The sequence below is a fragment of the Lissotriton vulgaris genome, unplaced genomic scaffold, assembly GCF_964263255.1.
Source record: "Lissotriton vulgaris unplaced genomic scaffold, aLisVul1.2 SCAFFOLD_269, whole genome shotgun sequence".
Classification (NCBI taxonomy): Eukaryota; Metazoa; Chordata; class Amphibia; order Caudata; family Salamandridae; genus Lissotriton; species Lissotriton vulgaris.
The window spans coordinates 309117-333260 of NW_028241749.1; the positions used below are offsets into that span (position 1 = coordinate 309117).

At 42.8% G+C, this 24144-nt stretch overlaps 1 protein-coding gene across 6 annotated transcripts in view; it reads left to right on the top strand.

Moving 5' to 3' along the window:
• The window catches only part of LOC147669891 (arylsulfatase D-like), a 567561-nt gene that overhangs the window by 285786 nt on the left and 257631 nt on the right, over nt 1-24144 (top strand). For all 6 annotated transcript variants that reach the window (XM_086948166.1, XM_086948168.1, XM_086948165.1 and 3 more), the window contains exon 5: nt 21346-21468. In XM_086948166.1, the coding sequence (XP_086804292.1) occupies nt 21346-21468 (123 nt within the window). The remainder of the gene's footprint in view (nt 1-21345; nt 21469-24144) is intronic.

Sequence of the window (24144 nt, forward strand, 5' to 3'; positions counted from 1 at the left end):
TCTTTCTGGTTGTTTCTGACCATCATCCTGCCTCTTGCTGCTCGTTTCTGATCTCAATTTTGCCACTTTCTGCTCATTTCTGGCCTTCATTCTGCCTCTTTCTGCTCGTGTTTGACCTTTATCCTGCCTCCTGATGCTTGTTTCTGATCTCTATTTTGCCTCTTTCTGTTAGTTTCTTATCTTTAGTCTGCCTCTTTATGCTAGTTTCTGACCTCTATTGTGCCTCTTTCTGCTGACCGTTATTCTGCTCTCTCTGCTAGTTTATGACCTCTATTCTGCCTCTTGCTGTTAGTTTCTGACCATTATTCTGTCTTTTTCTGCTTGTTTCTGACCTCTATTATGCCTCTTTCTTGTTTCCAACCTCTATTCTGCCTCTTGCAGCTAATTTCTGAATTTTATTCTGCCTTTTCCTTCTCCATTTTCACCTAATTTCTGCCTCTTGATGCTTTTTGTTAACTTTTGTCCCGCCATTTTGTGCTTGTTTCTTACTTCTATTTTACCTCTTGCTGCTCATTTGTCACTTTATTTAGCTTTTTTTCTGCTCATTGCTGAACTTTATTCTCCCTCTATCTGTTCATTTCTGTCCTTTTTTCTGCTTCTTTTTTTCTCTTTACTCACCTTTATTCTGCCTCTTGCTGCTCATTTTCCGAGCTTTATTCTGCCTCTAGCTGCTCATTTCTCAGCTCTATTTAGCCTCTTTCTGCTCATTTCTATCCTTTATTCTCCCTCTTTCTGCTAGTTTCTGACCTGTATTTCGCCTGTAGCTGCTCATTTCTGGCCTCTATTCTCTCTCTTATTGCTAGTTTCTATTTTTTATTCTGCCTTTTTCTGCTTGTCTCGGACATGTATTCTGCCTCTTGCTGCTCGTTTCTGACCTCTATTCTGCTTCTTTCCGTTCATTTCTGTCCTCTATTCTGCCCCTTCTGCTCATTTATCACCTTTATTTAGCCTCTATCTGCTCATTGCTGACCTTTCGTCTGCCTCTTTCTGCTCATATCTCACTTTAATCTTTCCTCATTCTGACCTTTATTCTGCCTTTTTTGCTCATTTCTGACCCTTATTTAGCCTCATTCTCTTTTACCCCATAAGTCTCAAGGCCCCACTGGTCCCAGCAGCTCCCCGCCCACTGCAGGAGCCAGAATTGCTGTGACAGACAGGTTGCAGCTGAATGGCAGCCCCCTGTCTGTCTGAGCAGGGTTTTCATCTGTTTCTCTGCATGCATATTTCTGTGCAGAGAAACAGATGAAAACTCTGCTTTCAGTATGCAGGAGATGTTTGGCAGCTCTGGCTTGCAGAAAGCAGAGTTATGTTTGCTTTAGCTGGTGGGAGCTGTTAGATCCCACCAAGCACAAGCAAACATCTATCTCTCGAGGGTGGGAACCTCAGGCAGAGCAGGAGCCAGGCCTGGTGGGAGGCGGGCCAGGGCCATAAATGGCTCCATGAGGCACCCCTCCATCTTGTATTTGGAGATGGTGGTCCCAGGGGCTGGGAGGGCTGCAACAGACTCCATACTTTTCATAGTGGCCCAGAGAGTTGATGGTCCCTGAGGTGGCGGGGGCCACGTAGGCCCCCGCACATTAACTTCACTATAGATCCCTCGGGAAGTGGCCCCCCACGGTCTGTGAGGAGGATGCGTGGCCCGCCATTAACATAACAATACTTGCCCCAGGAAAGGTGGCGGTCACCGGGGCTGCGGGGGTGTTGGGCAGGCCCCCTCACATTCAATTAACTAAATTGCCTTGGGGAGGTGTTGGTCCCTAAGGTTGCTGGTGGGCCACACTGGCCCCCTGGTATTAACTTTACAGCCGTTGTTTCGGGACGGTGGCGGACCTCGGAGCATGGGTGGGCCCAGTGGGGTCACCTCACACATTTATGAAAGTGTCCTGGGGAGGTGGCAGTCTCCAGGGCTTATGTAAGCCATAGGAGGAGGGCCCGTGCACCCAGGACCGGGCCCACCCGGGGGCCTATAAGAAACGAAGTGCAAGAGCCCACATTAAAAAAAAAATACATTTTGACAGGAGTTGCGGATCGAATGCTGCTCCTGCCGAATTATTTTTTTTTAATGTTTTTGTGGCCCTGCGGGGTCCATGTGGGAACCCCCCCCATCCCCTAAGAGGTCTAGGGAGTCAGGGTATTTCTACCCTGTCCCCTTTTCTTTTTTTAAAATGTTTTTCTTGGGGCTCTGCTCAAGCCAAGTCCTAAGATGTCTGCCACTACTTCCTGGTTTGAAGTCTAGCCAACCAACCAGATCTCAGTGCCAGATCGGCAGAGGTCGCGGAACCTCTGCGTCCATATACATACAGCATTACAATATTTTAATAACTACTCCACTGCTAAACGGATTTACACCAAATCACAAAAGGCACTACCCTGGACCAACACTTGAATTTCTGCCAAATTTGGTGTAACTCCATTCGGCAGTTCGGGCTGTAGCCGTATCTAAATTTCCTATGGCAATTAACATGGTGAATCCGCTTGATGGCTCACCCCGAAACTTTCGAAAGACTTTTCAAGAAGGCTACGTAACCCTTATACCAGTGCAATCTCAGTATGCCAGCACTGAAACACACAATTTTGTAACAATGGAAGCTCATGAAAGATTTTCACTTCTTCTTAGCAGAGCATTTAGGGCTCATTGTGCAATACAGAGCAATCAGTGCTGGCATAACCTGCAGTATAGAACTGCAAATAAACTTTCATCTCCACTATTAAGTATAAGGGAAAAACTTAAATATTGTATACTAGGGACATTTATAAAAAGACCCAGAAAAGAAAACTGGTTGTGCATTTAAACTAAAGGACGGTAAAGGATTTTGGCATATTGTTGCCAATGGAGAAAGCTACAATTATATTAAACCAGAGGGCCATATACATCTGCACAAATAGGTTACACATTCCATTGATCTCTATGGTCAAATATGGCTGAATTTGTCTGCTCTATCTTTTAATTTTTTTGAACTTAATGACCAAGACCCCTTTTTGTCAGTAAACTTTTCAATGACTAATACACTCAAGGCAAAAAATACCCAAAATACAGGGAAAGCACCTGGCTTGGACAGAATGCCTGGGAATGTATTCGATTCTGAGCCTATTGTATGGGGTCCTTACATAATCAACGTTTCTAACACTATAGCATCTGCATCCCTAATACCAGATACAAGGCAGGGTGCTGCAATTATCCCCATACACAAAAAGGCATCACATTCTATCCCAAGCAACTACCACTCCATTAGTTTGTTGATAATCTGCAAAAGATTTTGGAAAGCAGGTCTTAAACAAACTCAACACATGGAAAGAAAAGAACTAGATACTCTCCCTTTTTCAAGCAGGCTTTAGAGCAAGAGTAAGTAGAGTTTGTCAACTATTTCACTTCCTTCTGGTCAAATGGAAACTTTTGACTTCATGCTTGGCAACCGTTATGTTATTTTTGTTGACCTGAAAGCAGAGTTTGACCTTCTCACATAGATAAAACTGTGAAAAGTGTAGTGAAAGGAGGGAGTCCCCTTTGGCCTATTAACATTGTTAACTCATTTGCATACAAATAACTATGCCCAAGTTTGTTGGGGCCACATGGTGAATTAACTGAGAAAATTGATTTTAACAGAGAGGTATGGCCAGAACGTGTACTCTTCCCAAACCTATTTACTGCTGTATATTAATGAATGTATAAATCATCTGCTAGATTGTAAGAATGATTATTCGTGTCTTGCAGGCCTTAAAGTCTCTGGTCTTTTATGCGCAAAAAATACTTTATTGTTGTCTGAGACTCCACTGAGATCTACTCTGAAAAATTCAACTTCTTTTGTGTTGAACATGGTTGGAAATCAATGTTAACAAATCCAGTTAATTGTTATTAATCTTCATAAGTCTTTTAAAGACAAGATTTTAACTAATTTGATTACCTGGGACCAGCCTTTCATATTCAAATATTTGGAGCCCTCAACTACAAAAATCCAGCTCAATTTAAATCATAGATCAACAGCCCTGCTACAACTTGCTAAAAAGTCACCTCACTATATGGTTTCCCTGGAAGTAGAGACACGTAGAGCTAAGGTAATGAGTGCAGCACTGTAAGGGGCTGAATTATGTGCGTATTGAAAAGTTGATCTGTTATATTAAAGTGAAAATAAATGGATCACGTCATTATTGATTGCCCTAAAGAATCCTCCTACTTTATCAATTCAACTATATCTTACCTTAACACCAATTAGCTATTTAGTGAATTTAAAACCTTTAATTTATTGGTTGCATGTATGGGTTGTTGAAGAACTATAATCTTACATAACAGAGCAGCCTTGCAATATATAATCCATAGACATGGTGCTCTAAAACTGTCTTGTATCTTTTGCATTTAAATGTGGTGTGAAATGCTAGGTCTGAGCATTTTTTGGGAGAATCCAACTAGAATCCCTTGCAATGACCATCTTAAGGGTAAGATACTGGCAATGTGTCACAGTTATCCAACCTTTTAAGAATGGTGGGAGTTTAATAAATGATGTTTTATTATTCAAAATTTTAAGTTGGAGGACCTTCTAGATAATATCACACTGGTCACTACTGGAGCACTTTACATTAAATACAAGCTATGCTTCTTACCCGTGGCCGTTTTTTCAGAAAGATGGTCTGGCACGACATCCAAGTCTGCTAAGTGGCCAGTTTGCAACTTTTGGCCAGAAAATGAGGAACATCTGCTATTATTTGTAGTTTATATTGTAAATCAAGGTCTAAGCTCATTGATCCTCTATGTAAACTCCTAGGAATGAGTGATCTTAGAAGTGCTTTAAGAATCTGTAAAACAGATTCTAGCCATGTCTTATTTTTGTCTCAGTGACCAAATTATTTGAATCTGCAAGGTGAACTAGAAGAACGTTTATACTCTAGTGTTTTTATTCCTGATGATCTTAATTTTATTCTGTGTTTAATTGTCATATATGGAATGTATTGCATGCTTATTGTATTAAGTTGTATTTAATAGATGGATCATATGATCTGACTGAACAACAAAAAAAGAATAAAGAATGTATGTTTTACTATTTCTGTTTTAACAATTACTAATTGCTCTAAGACATGTCAATAACCAATGTTTGACAAAGTGTTATATCCACACGCCTGGCACCTAAAATAGAGATGCAATACGAAGAAATTTTGAACATCACAGATCAACGAGCGGAGACATTCGCCTTTTCAGCTGATGAGGCAACCCGAATTTATTCTTTGATTCATGAGGATACATCAGAGACTACATCGCATAGAAACAAGGAACAAAACGTTAGACTACTCCTTTACCTCTCGAAAAGGGCAATAAACCAGAGGCTGCATGCGAGCACATTGGTAAAATACCATCGAGCACTGCGAATCCCGAGGGGCTTAAAGATTGCCCTCAAGCCCTCACTTTGTAAAAATTTGTTGAAGTTCAAAGAGAAGTGGTTCGCTATCCTAAATAAATGTTCTTTGGACCTCATCCGTCTAATTATAGAGGAATTATCAGCCATTTTAGAAGAACTACAAAAAGAGATTGATACAGTAAGCGAAGAACTAACAAAAAGTACTCCACCTGAAGATTGGGCAAAGATCTTGGAAGATATTAATATCCAATTAGCCAAGCACACCCAGGAGGTCAATGAGAGAAAAATAAGGAAACTACGACGAGACACTGTTGACTACAAACTCGGGGAGGTATATACCTGGGCAGAGGTATATGCCCGCCGTAGACAAAATAAACCTTACACACAAAGTACGGATACCTCTTCAACAGACAGTGACCAAACTTCAAGACCGAAAACCATTGGAAGACCTCGACAACAATTACAGACAGGTGTTGAACAACATCTGGAAAGTTCTGGATCTCGTCAAAACCCAACTCTAAGAAGAGAGGAGCCTTTTTTAGAGGAGGGCCAACAAGAAAAAGAAGACCCAGGAGGGGCAAAGGGAAAAGAAAAAGATCCACCGATTACTCGGAGTACAGCAGCAGAAAAGAAGAAGGACAAACCGAAGAAAGGCACGACCTAAAAAACCTAGTCATTAACATCTCTGACATAACAATGGATCGTATTTCTATCGAGACATTACAGAATGGAATGTCTTTTGTCCCAACTACTGAAACAGATAGACTTGAACTGGAAGTTAGTTTTTACAAACTAATGAGGAAACTACGCCTCAGGCACTTCTTTGATAATATTGTGACTGACAAAAGTGATACCAAAGAGGACCAACTATTGGGATTATCACCACACAGCACCTATGTGGCACCAATATCACTTAAAACGTTGAATACGTTTGAAAATCTGGTGAAATTAGAGTTATCCAAATTGAGTTTCAAGAAAAAATCCCGACGACATAACCTCACACAAAAACAGATTGATGCTCTTCGAAAAATAGCCAACAACCCAAACATCATATGTCAGAAAGCCAATAAAGGAGGTGCTATGGTAATAATGAACACTTCACATTATGAACAAGAGGTGGAAAAACATCTAGGGGACAAACAAGTTTATCTACCCATGGATTATAATCCAACAGAACAATTTTCTAAAACTCTGGAGAACATTATCAACAAAGCATATAATGATGGAGTAATCAATGAAAGAACTAAGAAATTCTTGACTACAAACTATCCCAAAAGTCCCACAATACATATGCTACCTAAGATACATAAGGATTTGAACAATCCTCCCTTTCGACCCATAGTATCAACAATTGGAAGCATACACCAATCCATAGGTCAACTACTGGACAAGCATTTACAACCCAGCGTGATGAGGATGAAAACATTTGTGAAGGACACGACCCACTTTCTGGAGAAACTAAAAACAGTGGAAATAACAAAGGATGAACAGATACTATTATCCTGCATGGATGTTAAATCCTTATATACATCCATACCACATCAAGATGGAATTGAAGCTATTGAGCACGCACTATTAAACACAGAACTTGATTTAAACTTCAAAGTTTTTCTGATGGAATTATTATATTTCACCCTTTTCCATAGCTACTTCAAATGGAATGACCAATACTACTTACAACAAACCGGAACTGCCATGGGAAATTCGGCAGCTCCTGTCTATGCAAATTTGTATATGGAACAATTTGAAACAGAGCACATTCTAACTCAAGAACCATGGAAGACTGACACCAAGCTGATATTAAGATACATAGACGATATGTTCATTATATGGACTGGCACAGAAGCAAAACTCAAGGAGGCTATTATAGAGCCTAACACACGTGATGAACGCATCCAATTCACATCGGAGATTAATGACACTAAACTAACATTTTTAGATGTGCAAGTTCATAGGGAAGGTTCTCGGTTGGAGACTGATATCTATCGTAAACCAACTGACAGGAACAACCTGTTACATTACAACAGTTTCCATAACAATTCTTTGAAGAAACATTTACCGTACTCGCAAATGTTAAGAGTCAAAAGAATAGCATCAATACCAGAGACATCTGAAATCAGAATAAAAGAGATGGAATTGAGATTCAGGATAGAGGATATCCTCAAAATGTATTGGATGATGCAAAACAGAGATGTGCCCAAAAAGACAGAAAAGACTTAATAACAAAAACGACCAAAAAAGAGAACACAAGAGTGGTGATAGTATCAAAATATTCAACCAAAAGCAAAGCGTTCAAAAGCATCATCAAGAGAAACTGGAAAATACTATCCCAGGAGACCGAGTTCAATAACATTTTTTGTGAGTTACCTTTATTCGCCTATCAAAGGGCACAGAATTTGGGAAACATGATCAAACCCAAAAAGATGGAAATGAATGAAACCTTCCATAGCACACTACCATGTCATAACTGCAGTCACTGCAATAATATTATAAAAGGGAACATCATCACTCACCCCAGCAAGGGACATAATATCAAATTACGTGTGTCAGCCACTTGCGATTCAATGAATGTTATCTATTTGCTGAAATGCCCCTGCGGACGCGGGTACGTGGGGAAAACAGAGAGAAAAATGAAAACCAGACTGAATGAGCATAAATCGAACATTCGTAACAAACAAATGAAATCTACAGTAGCAGCTCACTTTTGTGAGGCGTCTCACAACATCAGTCAATTGAGATTTGCCATCTTAGAGATCGTGGTCAAACAGGAAGGGGTTGATAATAACAAGAACATGCTACAACGAGAGAACTTTTGGATTTTTAAATTGGAAACTTTGAAACCCTTTGGGATGAATGATCGCACAGAATTTAGTTGTTACCTATAATATTGCTATGATATATTTGATGTACATGTGATGCGCATGTTGTCTCTTACATTGCCTTGATATGTCTTTAACAGTTTGCTCCAATACTTTGCTCTAATATCAGATTGATCGTTTATATTTAGATTGTTTTTCATGTTCACTCCGATACTTGAATTAGTTTCATGTTACACCTATTCAAGATGGCGACCACGGATCCTCCAGGTTTTGCCTGGAGTCCGTCTTCTCTGTCCACTAACCCCACGGCGTTTTATGTATCCCAAGCACGCTAACCCTGTGAATAACATTTCCCCCGACCGGCGGTAACAAGCGTCCGTTATTCTTGGCTCCTAAAGTAAGTGCATGGGACTTTTTGGTTATAATTTGAGAATTGGGTACGCGTTAGTCAACGTGCACATGTTCACGATAACTACGATCCTTTAACTAATCACAACTGGAGATTGTTTGTTTGTTTTTTCACGATGCTTGATGCAACCACTTTTCGGCGTTCACACCAAATCTCCTTTGAATGTTGGGTTTCACTAGAACGGTTTTTACCAATGCACCCGGACTCTGTTGACTTTTATGACGATATATTTATTTTCGGTGTTCTCATTAACTTTGGGTTGCACTAGACTGATTTCCATCACTCTACTCGGATACGTGTATAATTACGTTAATCCACCCGATTATTCCTTTTCTCGCATCACCTGATATGACTAACAAAGATCACCTTACTTCTATGACATTAGTATGAATATACATACACATGCTCTGAGATATCCTCATACATGATCGTAATTTTTGATTTTTTAGAACCCTGTCCCTGATGAAGGCTATCTCATAGCCGAAATGCATTGGACAATGTAACATGGGATCTAAGGCTGGATGCCAATGATGTTTCTTTTCAAATTAATCTAAAGATCTGAATAAGAAAACAAAGATAAAGAATAAAGAAATCTTGAAATAGAAACTCTTTGAATGTGTTTTGAAAGACTAGCGATGTGAACTTTACAACCCGATGATTGGGACTCGGCTGTGACCAGGAGACGTCACCCAAATCAGGGTCACGCCAATTTTCTAATAACTAATGTTTCACAGCTTGGTACATTGGACAATATTGAACATCTATAATGTAATTGATATTTTAAATTGCTATATACGTTACTTATATAGATGCTATTCACCAATGACTCTAAAGATGTCCTATCCTTTTCAAGGTCGATTTGCTTACACTTTGATGTGTCGGGTCACTTTATGTTCTAAACACCTTTGCTTCGATTGTAGCTCTAGCTTCTGCATGATTTCCCACCTCTACCACTCATGTTCAGAGTTCTCAAGAACATCAAGAAGGGCTGGCCCCAAGTCATCCTATCCTAGTAACCCTGGACTGGATGAGGAGAGTGTGGTACTTTGAATTACTGGTCATAAGCATCTGTCCTCCACTCCACCTGCCCTTTCGAGAGGACCTCATGTGGCAGCAGCAGAGCTGGGCCCTGCATCTGAACCTGCACAAACTACACCTTTATGCATGGCGGTGGAGCAGCTACAATTAACTGCCTTTTGACCTTCTTCCTAGATAGGGAACGTAATTTTTTTAGCCTGGCATCCTCCCACCAAAATAATATTTGGAGTACGGTGGGAGAAGTTCAGTGTTTGGTTTTCTTCTAGGCATATTCAATACTTACAAGCCCAATTGTCTGATGCTCTTCTTTTTCTCTCTATCTTTAGCACAGAAATGTCTTGTTTAGGCTACTGTTAAAGGTTATCTGTCAACTTTTTCAGCTTTTTTATGATTGGCTGATCAGGTATCTCTGTTTAAATCGCCTGTTGTGATGCATTTAATAAAAGGGCTGACCCACATGTTTCCTCCAACGCCTTTTCTAATGCCTCAGTGAGACCTGAGTTTCTGATGTGCACCCCATTTGAGGTAGTGCATATCTGCTCTCTAAGGTTATTAATCCTGAAGGCAGGGTTCCTCTTAGCGATCACACAGCTCACATGAGTGATCTGCAAGCACTCTCGTACCAGCAACTGTATACCACCTTTTCCAGGAGAAACTGGTGCTAACGACTAAAGCAGCGTTCCTATCAGAAGTTGTGACGCTTTTTCACATTGAGCAGTCTGTTACCCTGCTGGCACTCTTTGCCCCACCACATCCATGCAAGCCACAATAAAGGCTCCATCTCTTTGACCCAAAGAGATCCCAGAGTTTCTAGATCAGTCGTATATGGGAACATCTGGTGGGCGATGAGCTCTTTGTGGCGTTCTCTGGGACAAAGAAGGGAAAAGGGGCGTGAAAAAGACCACGTCTTGATGGATTGTGCTTTGCATAGAGATCTGCTAAGGATTGGCCAAGAAACAGCCTCAAAAAGGCATGCAGTCTCGTTCAACTATAGCCAAGGCTGCTACCACGGCACTGGCACATGGAGTATCTGTTTTGGACATCTTCCAGGCTGCTACGTGGGTGTCCATTGACATGTTCACGAAGTACTACTGACTGGATAGCGAAGTCCGAATGGAGGGACATTATGCCGGTTTGGTCCTGGAGGATTCTTTGTTTTGAGCCATAACACCTCTTGGGGAGCTACTGCTTAAGTAGATATTCACAAGGTGAGTAATCTGTAGTTTGAAATATTCCTTCAGAAGATGTTACTCTTTCAGGTGCATACTCTATCCAACCCTAGTTTCCTCAACAGGCCCTCCCTCCTCCCCATTTCGTGGAATAGACTTATTTTTCTCCATCTTAAAAAGGTTCCAATTAGGGATCTGCACACAGTCAAATCTGACTAATATGGGCTTCAAGGCCGACAGTGTGCACAGATATCAGAAAGAGAATGACATTGACGCACGGAGTGGGTGGATTTTATGTATCTCCAATATTACTTCTGTGGTTATATGAATCTGACGCAATGCCACACATGGAAAATGCTAAGAAAGTCTCCTGATCCAGTCTGATGCCTGGGGGTATTCACAAGGTGAAGAATTGGCGGTTAGATAGGGTATCCACCAGAAAGCGTGCTACCGAAGGTAAGTATATTGTTCTTCTGATGAAGACTTCGAACTGCAGATTGTTCAACATGCTAAGTACCATCTATTGAAATCCTAGGCAGCCTACTGTGAAAATTGGTATTAGGGGACCTTAAATACAGCTTAGCTCACAAAGCTGCAATCAGTGATAAGCGCAACAATTGAACCCTATAACTGTATGCAGAGCTGCATAAAATAGTGAATATGCACTAAGGGAAAGACATTTCCATATAAGTCCTTGACATGTCTATTTGTGAGATATTTGTTGAGGATGCTGTGATTAATACAGCAAAAGGAAGAATCAATTTCTCATAAGAGGCTTCCTCAAGGCAAGAAGAATAGGCTTAATTGTAATGATGTGAGGTAGGGAAATCCTGCTAATAAACGTTCCATGGCCTTCTATGGTTAATTTGTTGTGCTTCTCGTTGATTCCAAATCGTCACTTGGCCATTATAAGACAAACATCATAGGAAGGATCATGGCCTGGTTTAACAGAAGTAATGTATGAAGGATAAGCACAAGAAAGTTCCAAGACCCAAAGGACCAACCCAGCGGAGGTGTGTGTTAATAATGCAACACTATTAAATACCTACTCCACTGCTATATAAACCAGCCTACATGCAGCCTAGATGTTCAAGAATATTACAGAATCACCTCTAATGTTCTCCCCACAATACCTAACACTTGCTTCATGGGTGGCACAACAAACCTACAAAATGATTTCAGTGAAGAAAATTTTAATACCCAGTTGTTTAGAATGTCCACAGTTTAAGACAGTTGATGAAATGGGTAGGTCACACTTTACCCATCAGTACTAGGAAATGCACTTTGTGTATTATATGCAGTAATTCTAGTTGTGTGTTATATGGTGCAATAAAGTACTTTTCTTTTGATAAGCCAAAGTATTAGCTGGACAATGATCTATTAAGCGTTGTTGAGTTCTTAGTCTGTAATGACATACCACTCGCTGGATGAACCTTGGACTATTCATCTATGCTCCACTAAGTCAAAGCTAACAGGATGTCCTTGGCACTCAGTTATGAGCCCAGTAGTGCAGCTAAGCCTCGGCACTCCAGTGGTAACCAGCCCTAAACCTGATGATTGGAGCCCAGTAACCTCTGGGACTCCTGAAAAATTTCCCACAAATTTGATACCAGGCATTTGGGAGTTTAGTATGTTTGTAATGGCTAATTGCTGAAGTCTTTCACATTCTCATGGGGCCTGAGTGGATGTCTGTTTGACATAATCTAGTGATTCCAACAGTGACAAGTGAGGGTGGCCTTTTCTAGCTGGATAATAGGGCCTGAATTTAGGAGCATTCCCTAATGAGGACCCAGTTTAATATTTCACTGAACTGCAAAATGTGGTTAGCCTTAGCGGAAGTCGTTCTTTAAATATGTACAATTGAGAAATTGGTTGCTCATCAATCTGGACTTACTGAGAGGCATATTGGGAGCAAGCGGACAAAGAAATGCCTGTTTAAATGGAAGCCAGCAAACAGCAGACTCATGAAACCAGGTTAAACTGCAGGCACATTAGCACCACCATTATCCAGTGCTATGCTCCAACAAATGATGCAGAGAAAACAATCATTTCATTTTAAATCTTTATTTCGACCAATAAGATCATAAAAGATATACAGACAATCAGTCATGTGAGATTTACACAATCCGGTAAAACAATGATTATAAAAGTTAATACATTAAATATGATTCAGATTGTCCTGAGTTTTGCTTAAGACCAGGTAACGAGCTAAAATTTGTTAAAAGAATTAAAGGACCAAATTCGCCTTCAATAAGCGAGAGCGTGCGTGCCACATTGCCGTTAGATACTTTGCCCCTGCAAACACTATCAGGGGGGACAGATCAGTTTTTATAATTCTGTACGCAGGAAGAAAGTGTCTAAAGCCCATGTTTTTGAGAAGTGGGATGAGCCAGTATTTCCTGATTTTTCGGTAGGGTTTGCAGAAAAATACCACATGTGAGTCATTTTCTTGGAAATGGTTGCATGCCGGGCAACGCTCAGTAGTTGGGGGCGAAGACCAGGAACTTGTAAATGACCCTGGAGGTAGTGTACCATACCGCCACTGCAGAAAAAGCTTCCTGGTTAACACAGGAGTCATACCCTCCAAAACAGATTCAAGGGGATAATAGTCTTTACTTTGGATGAATAGGTTTGTTAAAGAACCCACCACTTCACATCCAAGGCAACAGTGAGTTTTAGGTCGTGGTAAGCCTTTGACAATACTTTACGTGAGATCCTAGTGCTTGCATTTGCCGGTTCAGTCCAAAGTTCTGATAGGCCTAGGGTCTCAAGTGACCTTTTTATATAGCTTAGCCATGGGATATGGATAACATTTGGTGCATTCAAAAACTCTTGCAGCTCAGTCCTGTAGTTAATGAGTTCTTTGCTGCTTCACAGTCGTCGCCAAAAAGTTAATGGCTTAAGTCCCAATTCATCTGCGATTGGCCTGATACTCAAGTCCAGTCTCAGAGGAGACAGCGGCGTACTTGAGGGGAGGGCTACCAACTGCCTAATAAATTTATTTTTTGTGAGCGTCAGCTTTTGGGCAGAGGTGTGTCCCCACAGTTTACCCCCGTATGTAACTGCCCCCCGGGCCTGTGATTTATAGATTTGGATAACGGGACCAAGTGGATGGTATATAGAGTTCTTCAGCATCCTTGAAATACCACCCACTAACTGCACCAATTTCATGTTGGCTTTGGTCTTATGTGTTACCCAGGTCATTTCCTCGTTTAGAGTTACCCCCAGGTACTCGAACGTGGAGACCCTTTCTAATCGGACTGAACCAAGCAAGAGGTTAGGGCGTGTTGAGGGAGTGGGGTTTAAGATCATATATTTTGTTTTTGAGGCGTTGATCTCAAGTCCCCTTTCCATACAAAATTCCAAAAAAACATCCAATACCCTTTGGATTCCCATAAGGGATTTCGACAGCAGCAGGGTGTCATCCACAAACATAATAGTGAGCACCCTGCTGCCATCCAATTTAGGGGCGTCGATGTCACCAATCGTGATCAGGTGGGCGATTACCCCGTTCACAAAGAGGCAGAACAGGGTCGGTGCGAGCACACAGCCCTGTCTCATCCCTCTGTCAACGGTGAATCTATCTGTAAGATCCCCATTGCTGCCACACCTGACACGTGCAAAATTATTCTGATGTAATTTCATCAAGATGGATACAATATCTTCTGGGACACCCATATCTACCAGGATGCTCCATAGTTTTGATCTTGGCACCAAATCGAAGGCGGCTCACAAGTCCACAAACACAGTGTACAAGCTGCCCCCCTCGATTAGTGCGGTCCTCCAATATATGAGGTTTAGACAGAATATCTGGTCAATTGTAGATACCCCCCTTCTAAAACCCGCCTGGTATGGACTCAGAGTGGCACTTTCCTCAAGCCAATTCGGAAGCCGGTCTAATATAAGCCTCCCAAAAAGCTTCTGAGACACGTCTATGAGACTGATGGGCCTGTAGTTGGCTGGGAGCAGTGGCGAACCCTTCTTAAATATAGGAACAACCTCTGCTCCCAGCCAAGTGCAAGGCACATCCATGCCCTTCAGAACCGCGTTGAACAATACCAATAGATAGGGGGCCCATACATCAGGCTCCTGTTTTAAACAGGTCGCCTGGAAGGCCGTCCAACTCCAATCGCAACCCTGACCTCCTTTTCTGTAAAGAGGTTCCCCTCTAGATAGTTAGCTACACATGGGGATGAATGACATTTGGCCCCATTTTCCTCTGTATAGAGGGACTGAAAGTGAGCTTGCCATACGCTTGGTGCGATGTTGGGTTCTATTGCTATTGCTAAGTCCTCAGACCCCGTGTTGACAATACGCCAGAACTTGCGGGAGTCCCTGACGGCTAGAGAGCTAGAGAGTTCCTCCCATTTATTCTGATCCCATTCCATCTTAGCATTATGGACCACTTTCTTATACACCCGTCTTCTGGTCTGTATCTCTAGTCTGCTTTTGCCCTCCTTAATAGAAGAGAGGAGATCCCCCTTTGCCTTGCGACATGTGGCGTTATACCATGTGGAACGGTGAGAGCCAGCACCTTTACTATGAGTCTTGGAGAAAAAATCTGTCGCCAAGGTCCTAACGAGTTCCTCATGTGCCAACCACAATAATTTGTGGGTTTCCTGTGAGCTGGGTTCCTCGCTAAAGGAACCGACTTTTTCTAATATTGGAATGAGTCTCGTATAAAGGCTGGATAATTTTTCTCTACTGGTAGCCAATTTTTCCCACCTTACTCTCTTTCTATTATTTTCAAGGAGGAGGGCTGAATTTGCCTCCACCGTGGCATGGTCTTTACCCTCCTTACCAGGGAGAGCGTAATCCAGTTCCAGAGCGTTATGGTCACTATCTACTCTATCTAACACCCTAAAATCAATAATACACTGCCACGAGGACAGTTGGACTAGGACATAGTCTATTCTTGACTCCCTGCCCACTCTATTGAAGGTGTATTTGCTGGGATGATCCGATTTGGTGCGACCATTACACGCCCTGAGTCCATGTTTAAGGGTCAGAGTGGTAATCTGTAAAGCAAGTGGGGTCCATGCTCTAGGGGGGGGGTGCTACTGTTGAGGGAACAAGCCATCTAGCATCCACCTCTGAGGAGGACCCATCCAGGAGGCCTGCGAGAGGCTCAAAGTATGAGTTCAGATCCCCACCCACCACAATTGGGATCCCCGTTGGTAATTCATTGAGGAAAGTTGACAATTCCTCAATAGTAGGTGATTCTCGTGATATGTTTACTGGTCTGGAATATACATTTATCAAGGCAAGTCTATGGGAGTTTGTCCATTCAAGCAACACAGCTAGTATGTCTTCTGAAGCCAGGGGGAGTCGTGTGGCCTGGCAACCCAGATGGGTTGCCACCCATACTGCGAGTCCTCCAGACGGACGTCCCCTGCCACCCCATTTCGCAGGAATGGAAAATGTCGCAAAACCAAGGGGAGAGTGCTTGTCCCTCGCCCAGGTTTCTTGAAAAAGACATATGTCTTTAGAATCAATAAAAGAGGTCCGGTCCTGATGATCCAGCTTATTTCCCAGGCCTGCCACATTCCATGAAATTATTTTCAAGAATGGTGGCCTTGGATTTAAGGGTGGAATGGAAAAAGGGGCCTGATCATTTATATTACCCAGGGGCATAGTTGTTGTGGTCAAAACTCCTAGTGCTTCTCCTGCTTCCCTGCTGCTGTTGGATAGTCCAGTTGTGGTTTTGTAGGCCTCCCTATTGTGACTCAGTTCATCAGACTGCCCTGTCTCTATCAACGATTCGCTTGTGGATCTAGAGGGTGTGGTAATTATCTCGACACCCTCTCTGTGGCAATGGTAATACTCCTTGCCATTGCACCCACCTGAGCTGTCAATACACCCTCTCTAATTCGCTATACCTGTTGAATGTGGGAAAGTATGTGGGGTGGTGGACTCTGGGACGATAATCTCCACTATTTCTTCCCCCCCAAGCGCCTCCCCTCCCATGATAAGCTTCCCAGCCCTCATCCTCCAGATTTGTTGAAAAGGTCGCTTGGCATTGGGTTCTAGGATAATTAGAATTTCCTCTCCCTCTAAAATCCCACCCGCCCCCATTCTCTGGGAAACTGCCCCATCTCTCCACGTCCCTTTCACAGTTCAACGGGGATAAAAGAAGGAAAGGGGTAGGGACTTGATATTGCTCCCTCAGTCATCAGGCAGCCATCCACAGATGTAGGAGACAGTCCTGGGATCTCTAAAGTTAATCAGGACACAATCTCCGTAGATGGATTTCTTTGAGCTGCCTACCCATGGAACCCTTCTAACCATAAGATCTTCACTGGTTATACCTTGCGGAAGAGGTCTATAGATAGATAACCAGCTAACCACCTTATTCTTTAAAGAGGCAGTAGATTCCTTGAAGGTGGTTTTCAACTCAGGAACCCCTACTAGAATTATTGTGTAAGGACTCTCCTCCGGAGGCAAGTACACTGTTCTAAACTTCTTGGGATTCCCAGGTGCCTCATCTGTTGGTAATGTTAATTTCTGAGGCTCGTTGGAAGGATGAGTGTTATCCTTAGTCTGGCTGGGCTTAGACTGAGATGGGGGGTGCGATACTTGTTGATTTGCGGGTTGATTGGGATTAGCTACCTTGACCTTAGGTTGCTTGATCGTACTTTGGGGGGGGTTGGTTTAGCCCTTTGGGCCGCAGGGGCTGCCCTATTGTCCGTTCTGGTGGTAGGGAGATCCCTCTTATTCTTTGTTTATGCCCCCCCTCTGCCACCCTCACTGTCTGCTTTTAAGCTATCGGCTAGCAGTACGGTCGTTTTCTCTATGGACACTAGCCTGGCTTCCATCTTAATTAACCTTGCTTGTAAAGGACTTAGTAGGGACCTCATAAGAGCACCTATGCCTGCAAGCGTAATATCCTCACTGGTGATGTCGAGTGGGTTCATGTTATTATGTTCTATTGCCTCTGTGCGCATTACCTCGAAAGGTGTTATCTCAATTGTGTCAGTGGGCCTGTTCTTTGTGAAAGTTAGGCCAGATCTATTAACCTCAGGGATGGGATTTAACTTGGGGATTTTTGCCTTCCTTTTCCCTTTGTTTCGGACTTCTCTTTTCCTTTTGGGAATAGCTCCTTCCCTTGCCCCCTGCAATTGGTTATTATCTAAGCCTTTGTCGATATTTACGTCAGGAGCAAGGGCTACTGTGGGGGGTGGGATGGGGTGGGGTTGAATCGGTGGCAGGTTTAACATGCTCAAGTCAACATATTCACTAAGGTCCTTTGCAATGCTAAGTGAGGTCGAATTCAATGTGTCTATGTTCGCGGGGGAATGGCCAACACCAGATGTCTCATTGTTAGCCTCACTGTTTTCAATAATCAGTATATGGTAATCTCTTTTGGCAGGAAATTTAGCGTGTGCCAGAGGGCCCATGGAAGATCTCCTCGCCTAGTCTAATTCTTGTGAAATGTGCCTCTCTAGGACCGTAATTTTATCGATCAATTGTGACCCTGCTTTGGCGAAATAATTTTCCAGGGTACCTTTGGCAGCTCCTGCTGCTGCCAGGGTGCTTTTACTCCTTGTCTCCCTCGTGGTCATCTTCACCCAATATGATAGTTCCAATCTTTGCAAATCAAAAAAAAGGGGGGCCGATCCCGGTCTCGACCGTTCTCGACGGCCTCAAACGGCCCGCCCTTTACCCGGGCTTCGCCCCATGCCCAGTCCCGCGCGCGTCCCGCGTGCGCCTCTCTGGGCACTCCTATATGCAAAGGGGGGCGCGGGAAGAGTCGCAGGTGCGCCTGTTGGATTCGGCACGCCCGCTGGTCGGTGGTTAGCAGAGTCAGTCACTCCACAGTAAATATGCCCAATCGATATGAAGATCCTTGCTGGCTCAGAAGTAAGCGTTCTCCTCCTCGGTGTTAGGAAATTGTCTCACTACAGGACGGCTGCGAGCGGCTCCCGCAAAGCGGGGGCCGCGAGCCGTTATCAGCTGCAGAGGGGGGGGGGGGGCGGGAAGAGTTACAGGTGTGCCTGTTGGATTCGGTGCTCCGCCTGCTGGGACTCGCAGTCCCGCGCCCGCTGGTCGGTGGTTAGCAGAGTCAGTCACTCCACAGTAAATATGCACAATCGATATGAAGATCCTTGCTGGCTCAGGAGTAAGCGTTCTCCTCCTCGGTGTCAGGAAATTGTCTCACTACAGGACGGCTGCAAGCGGCACCCAAACAATCAAAGACATATTCTATAAACATTTGCATGCTGAGCTTGAAGCCATGCCGAACCATGACCTGAAGAATGTGATGGGAGTCTTTTTAAAACATTTTTTAAAGAGATTTATTTAGCGCAAACTAGACCCACAGATATCAGAGGGCTTTACATTAGCACCAGTTTTGTTACACAAGCACACATTCATTTTTCAGGCACGGGGATATAAAGTGATTTGCCCAGAATCACAGGATGTTGAGCGTCGTTGCCAAGACTCGAACCCAGGTCCCCAGCTTCGAGGTCAACCACTCTAGCCATAAGGCTACATCCTCTCCCTTGAATTCTGCAGGGAGATTTAAATGCTAAAGTGTGAAATGACAATATGAAACATGACAGAGCCTTGGGAAAGGAATGTTGTGGAACAATGAACAACAATGAAGAAAGACTGATTTTTTGCCACAAATGAACTGGTCATATTGTGATATTCATAAACTGACATAGTGCTTTCGCATGGCAGAGACAGCTTGATCACCTGTTGTTAAGTGGCATGTGGGGATGCCCACTGCAAGATGCAGAGGGTGGAGGTAAAAGTATGTCAGCCTTGATCACCTTCTAGTGGCCGCTCTTGTGAAGCTGAGGCTCAGAAAATTAGAATGAAAACTTCAAAACAACAGCATTTTGATGTGGCAAAATGATAGGACACCAAAGATCGAAAAGGTGTTACAAATCAAAATCCATGACCAAATCCTGGCAGACACGTACGATCTGTCTGAGCTAGCTGCAGATGCAGTCAACAAGAAACAGATAACTTCGATATATATGATGAGTAGTGAAACATGCCTGGGAACCAAGACAAGGAAGAGGAAAGAATTGATAAGGCAAGACACATGGTAAGCTATTGAAGACAGGAGGGCAGCAAAAAATACTCATGTAGGCCAAATTTGAGAGGTTGCAGAAGAAGTGAAAACAGCAGTACATAGAAGTAAACAGAGCAGTCAAATGATTGGCACTAGCGGACAAGAGGTTGTACATGCATAACTTGCCAGCCAAGCAGAGGAGACAGGCAGTGTAGGAGAAGGGGGAGGTCTTAAAGATCACAAAGGTAGTGGTAAATATTGTGCAACATATAATTGCCCCCATCATGGACAAACAATCCTCACACTTATACAACACACTCAAAATCCACTTTCAGCCTCCTCCTGGAGGAGAATACCCAGTGTGGTCAGCCTGGAGCCCCACTTACTAGTAGGTTCAGGCATCATCATACATATGCAACCCCATTTCGGCAGAAGAGTTATTCTGAGTTCACACTTAGAGATTGTGCTAGGGAATGCTGAAGGCAGAATATCAAAGCACCACAATATTGCGACTCCACATCTCCATACCTTGAAGATATATATCTCCAAGATACATATATTTTGAGTTTGGCTTAGAAAATGTATACATATCTATCTTTCATTATTTTGATCATCACTCTTCTGGTTGCATTATTGTGACCCTCCAATATTCTCGACCCACACTGCCAATAGATTATATTATTCAGGAAGGCTTTGTCAGAGTTCACATGGGTAGAGCTATAATACTTTTTCTGCAATACTCCACCCTGTGCCAGCTTGGGAAATCCACCACAAATGTGTGCACATCCTTGGCTTTCATCTTTGACTGGGTTTGCAATGGTCGTTTTTGAATGCATTTTGTTATGTTTCAACATACCCCATTCAAAGACGCCAACCGTAGATGCGCATACCTCCATAGCAGCAAGCTTTGACTCCTTTTTTCTTACTTTAACGCATCTCGTTCAAAGATGGTGGTAGTGGGTGTGCCCATATCCGCTGTGGCCATCTATGAACAGGATTTGTCAGAATGAAACAAAAGACATCCGCAGATGCCCACCACACATGTATCACCACGTAGCCATCTTAGAAAATCAGCAGAAAAAAATGAGCACGGAGGCAGGTGGTCTAAAACGATGCTAGGTGGGGGATTGTGGCAGTGGAGGTTAAGGAGATTTGGATGGCAGAGGAGAGGGAGAGGAAATACACCCTCACGGCAACTGCAAAGTAAGGTCTGACACCAGCAGGGGAAGAATACATTATCCAGTCAAAACACTGAGACCGAGATGTTCCTGCGGGGGGGGGGGGGAGGGGGGGGGGGAAAGCACAAGAATAAGGATGAAATGACCAAATCAATTCAGGAAGAGAAAATTAGATAGATTAGAAATAAATTGAATCTAGAGCATGGCGCTCTCCCTTGCCTACTCTAAGTCTAATATTAAACAGTTATCTGTCCAAAATTATTAACGATCAACTGTTTTCTTGAAGTTTTCCCATAGTGTTGCTGGTAACTCCGCTGGATACATGTCTTGTCTTTATTTATACCAGTATGATTAATTGTTTCTAGGCATGGATTGCGGCGACGGTTGCCGTGTACTCCGTTGGACTGGCTCATCCGGAGGACTGCCACCAAATGAAACCACTTTTGCCAAGATTCTACAAAAGCAGGGATACACAACAGGATTAATAGGTATACAAAATGTGTTATTACCATAATATCAACCGCACGAGAATAACAGGTATGCCTTGAGTAATTGAATTTCGCTGCATATAGTTCAAGGTTGTGTTGAATACAAATGCATTCTTTGTGTGTACATAGAAATATCTCCTTATATAACATTCCACTAGTATTAAAACGCTCCATGTATTGTATAATTTTTATGATGTTTGCTAACCCTACGTGTGGGGTGCTGAAATGCTTACCCATTGGGATAGCATGCTACAAAATATAGGGTTCATGGATTAGGAGATATGCCAACTTTAGTGGCTAAATTGCAATCAACGTATATTGAGGTATGTGTAATTAGAGTTTTCATACACCTAAACAAAAAGTTACACTTGTAGAACTCAAGCTGTTTATTTGTGGATTAAGGAGGATTTACGCTGCTGTTCAACTCAACCACATTGCTGATCTGGCGAACTTCGTCATAGATCACGGTCCATGAAACTTGCAGCTAGCAGTTGTTTTTTTTAGGGATGGGTGGAACTCCGCAGAGTACATGCCGATTTTTTGTGCCGTGAGCTTGTTCCACGTTGTAAAATAACCGCGAATGGCACCACACAGGGTGCCAGAGAGCGCTGCTTCTTTCTGCCACTAGAGTAGATTTTCTACTGAAGCTAGGGGAGGCAAATTCTCGCTTGCCAGCTTAAAATTGGCGAGCCGCGTGTGAGAAAAAATATCTGCCACGCAGTAGTTGGCGAAGTATTGCCAGAACTCTGCATTACAAGCGTAACACGGAGTGAGCAAAACTCTGCGAATTCCAACTGCGGAGCTGAGTTTATCGTCCGCCCCTATTTTTTTGTGTTTTTTTTTTTGATAATGGATATTCTAAGCTTCTCTGTGTCAACGAAACAATGTGCCGGTCAGTACAAAAATAAGCAAAATCACCCAGTATTTTTAGTCCCTACCTATACATACTTCAAAGATCAAATATATTTAGAAAACACTTTTAAATGTATTCTAGAGCTACATTAATGATCCCTGACTAATGAATAAAGTAAACACAAACAGAAAAGTCATATTACAAAATAAATACTTTCAAGTTTCTTTATTATCCTATTTAGTATCATGTCTGAGCCTTTGCATACTCTGAAAACTACAACAAATGGGCAGCATTTTTCTTTTGGTAAGGTGGCAACCTTAAGTGGATTGGACTTACGTCTGTATTTCTGAAGAAAGTGTTCCTCTTTCAATCCTTCCTAAAGTTGGGGACCATCTCTGAATAACTTTATCGAAGGCATGCAAAGTTACACAATGCATTTCTGTTTCCCAAACCAAAAATCAAATCAAAACAAAGATTTTAATGACATGAAAACAAACCAATACATTTACGTTTGTAATGTGCAAATGATAAATATGCCTAGAAATACAATGAAGCAAAAACAGGAGTAGACCAGTTAACCCAGGTGAGACCGGACAAAGGTTTGTAAGAAACAACAATGTCTCATCTGGAAATCATTAAAACAGTGATATAAATCACTTTGGGTGGAGGAAAAAGAAGGGAGACCACAATGGAAAGGGTAAGATGATTTTTTTTTATTTGTAATTAGTTATAACATCACTACAGTACAATTCAATATACAAGTGACCACACCACTCAAGTGAGCACTGGACGTGCTCATGATAGTGAACGTCGCAGTGACACAGGGGTGAAAAACAGCATGCATGAACAGTAGTATGAAAGGTGACAATGTGGTCAAAAATAAGAAACCAGTTATATACAATGTTGGTATTTTGAATTTAAAACAAATAAATTGACCACAACAGCGCCAAAGTTCTATGCTGGGGAGTCGACTACGTTTCAACCTGATTGATTTCAGGTCATTATCAGGACAATGGTCTCTAATTTAAAAAAAAGTGCTCTAAAGCAGAAGGGAGAAAAAGGTCGGGTAAGTGAACAAAGTGGCCCAAGACAAGACAAAAAGAAAGGGAGGGTCCAGGTAGTGGACAATTACCTGAATTTAGCACAAGACAGGTCAAGCGTCCAGGCAAGATAGATCAATCCGAAGGTTTTGTAAGGACAGATGAGGCTAAGTGTCAGGCAAGCGTGAAATTACTGCTAAGGGGACAAGGACTGTGTTAATCAGGTGCCATGATGAACATCAGTGGAAAGTAAGGCTTGCGCGCGGTGGTACCCCTGAGTATTTACCTATTTAGGTAGAAGAACCAGCGTGGGAAGATGGTGGGGTGCTGATTCGGGAGGGGTCCGTAAGGAACCATAATGAGTCCAAGTTGCGGGATAATTGAAAATATAAGTAAATGCGGAGCATCAGGGAAAAAGAGCTGATCTATAGGAAGTGTGTGGGCATCTAGAAGCTGGGACATACTTGATTTGGACGATCCAATTACCAAGGAAACCAGAATGGAGCTGGCAGTGGGGCGGATAGATCCGTGGTCGAGGGAATATGGGCGAGGAAGCAATCCTCTGGGTGGCAGGGAAAGCTCGGGACGAGTGAAGCGTCCGGGAGCTTGGGTGAATAATTGTAGCGGCAATAAGAAACGAAATGGGGGATCATGTGACTGGTCATTTGGAGCTCGAAGGGCTAGGCCGGGAACAGAGGAACCTAGTCAAGGGACCCTGGGGGTACTAGTGGGAGCAACAAATCAAAATGGTTGAGAAAGAGAACCACCAAGAGTGAAGGGTTC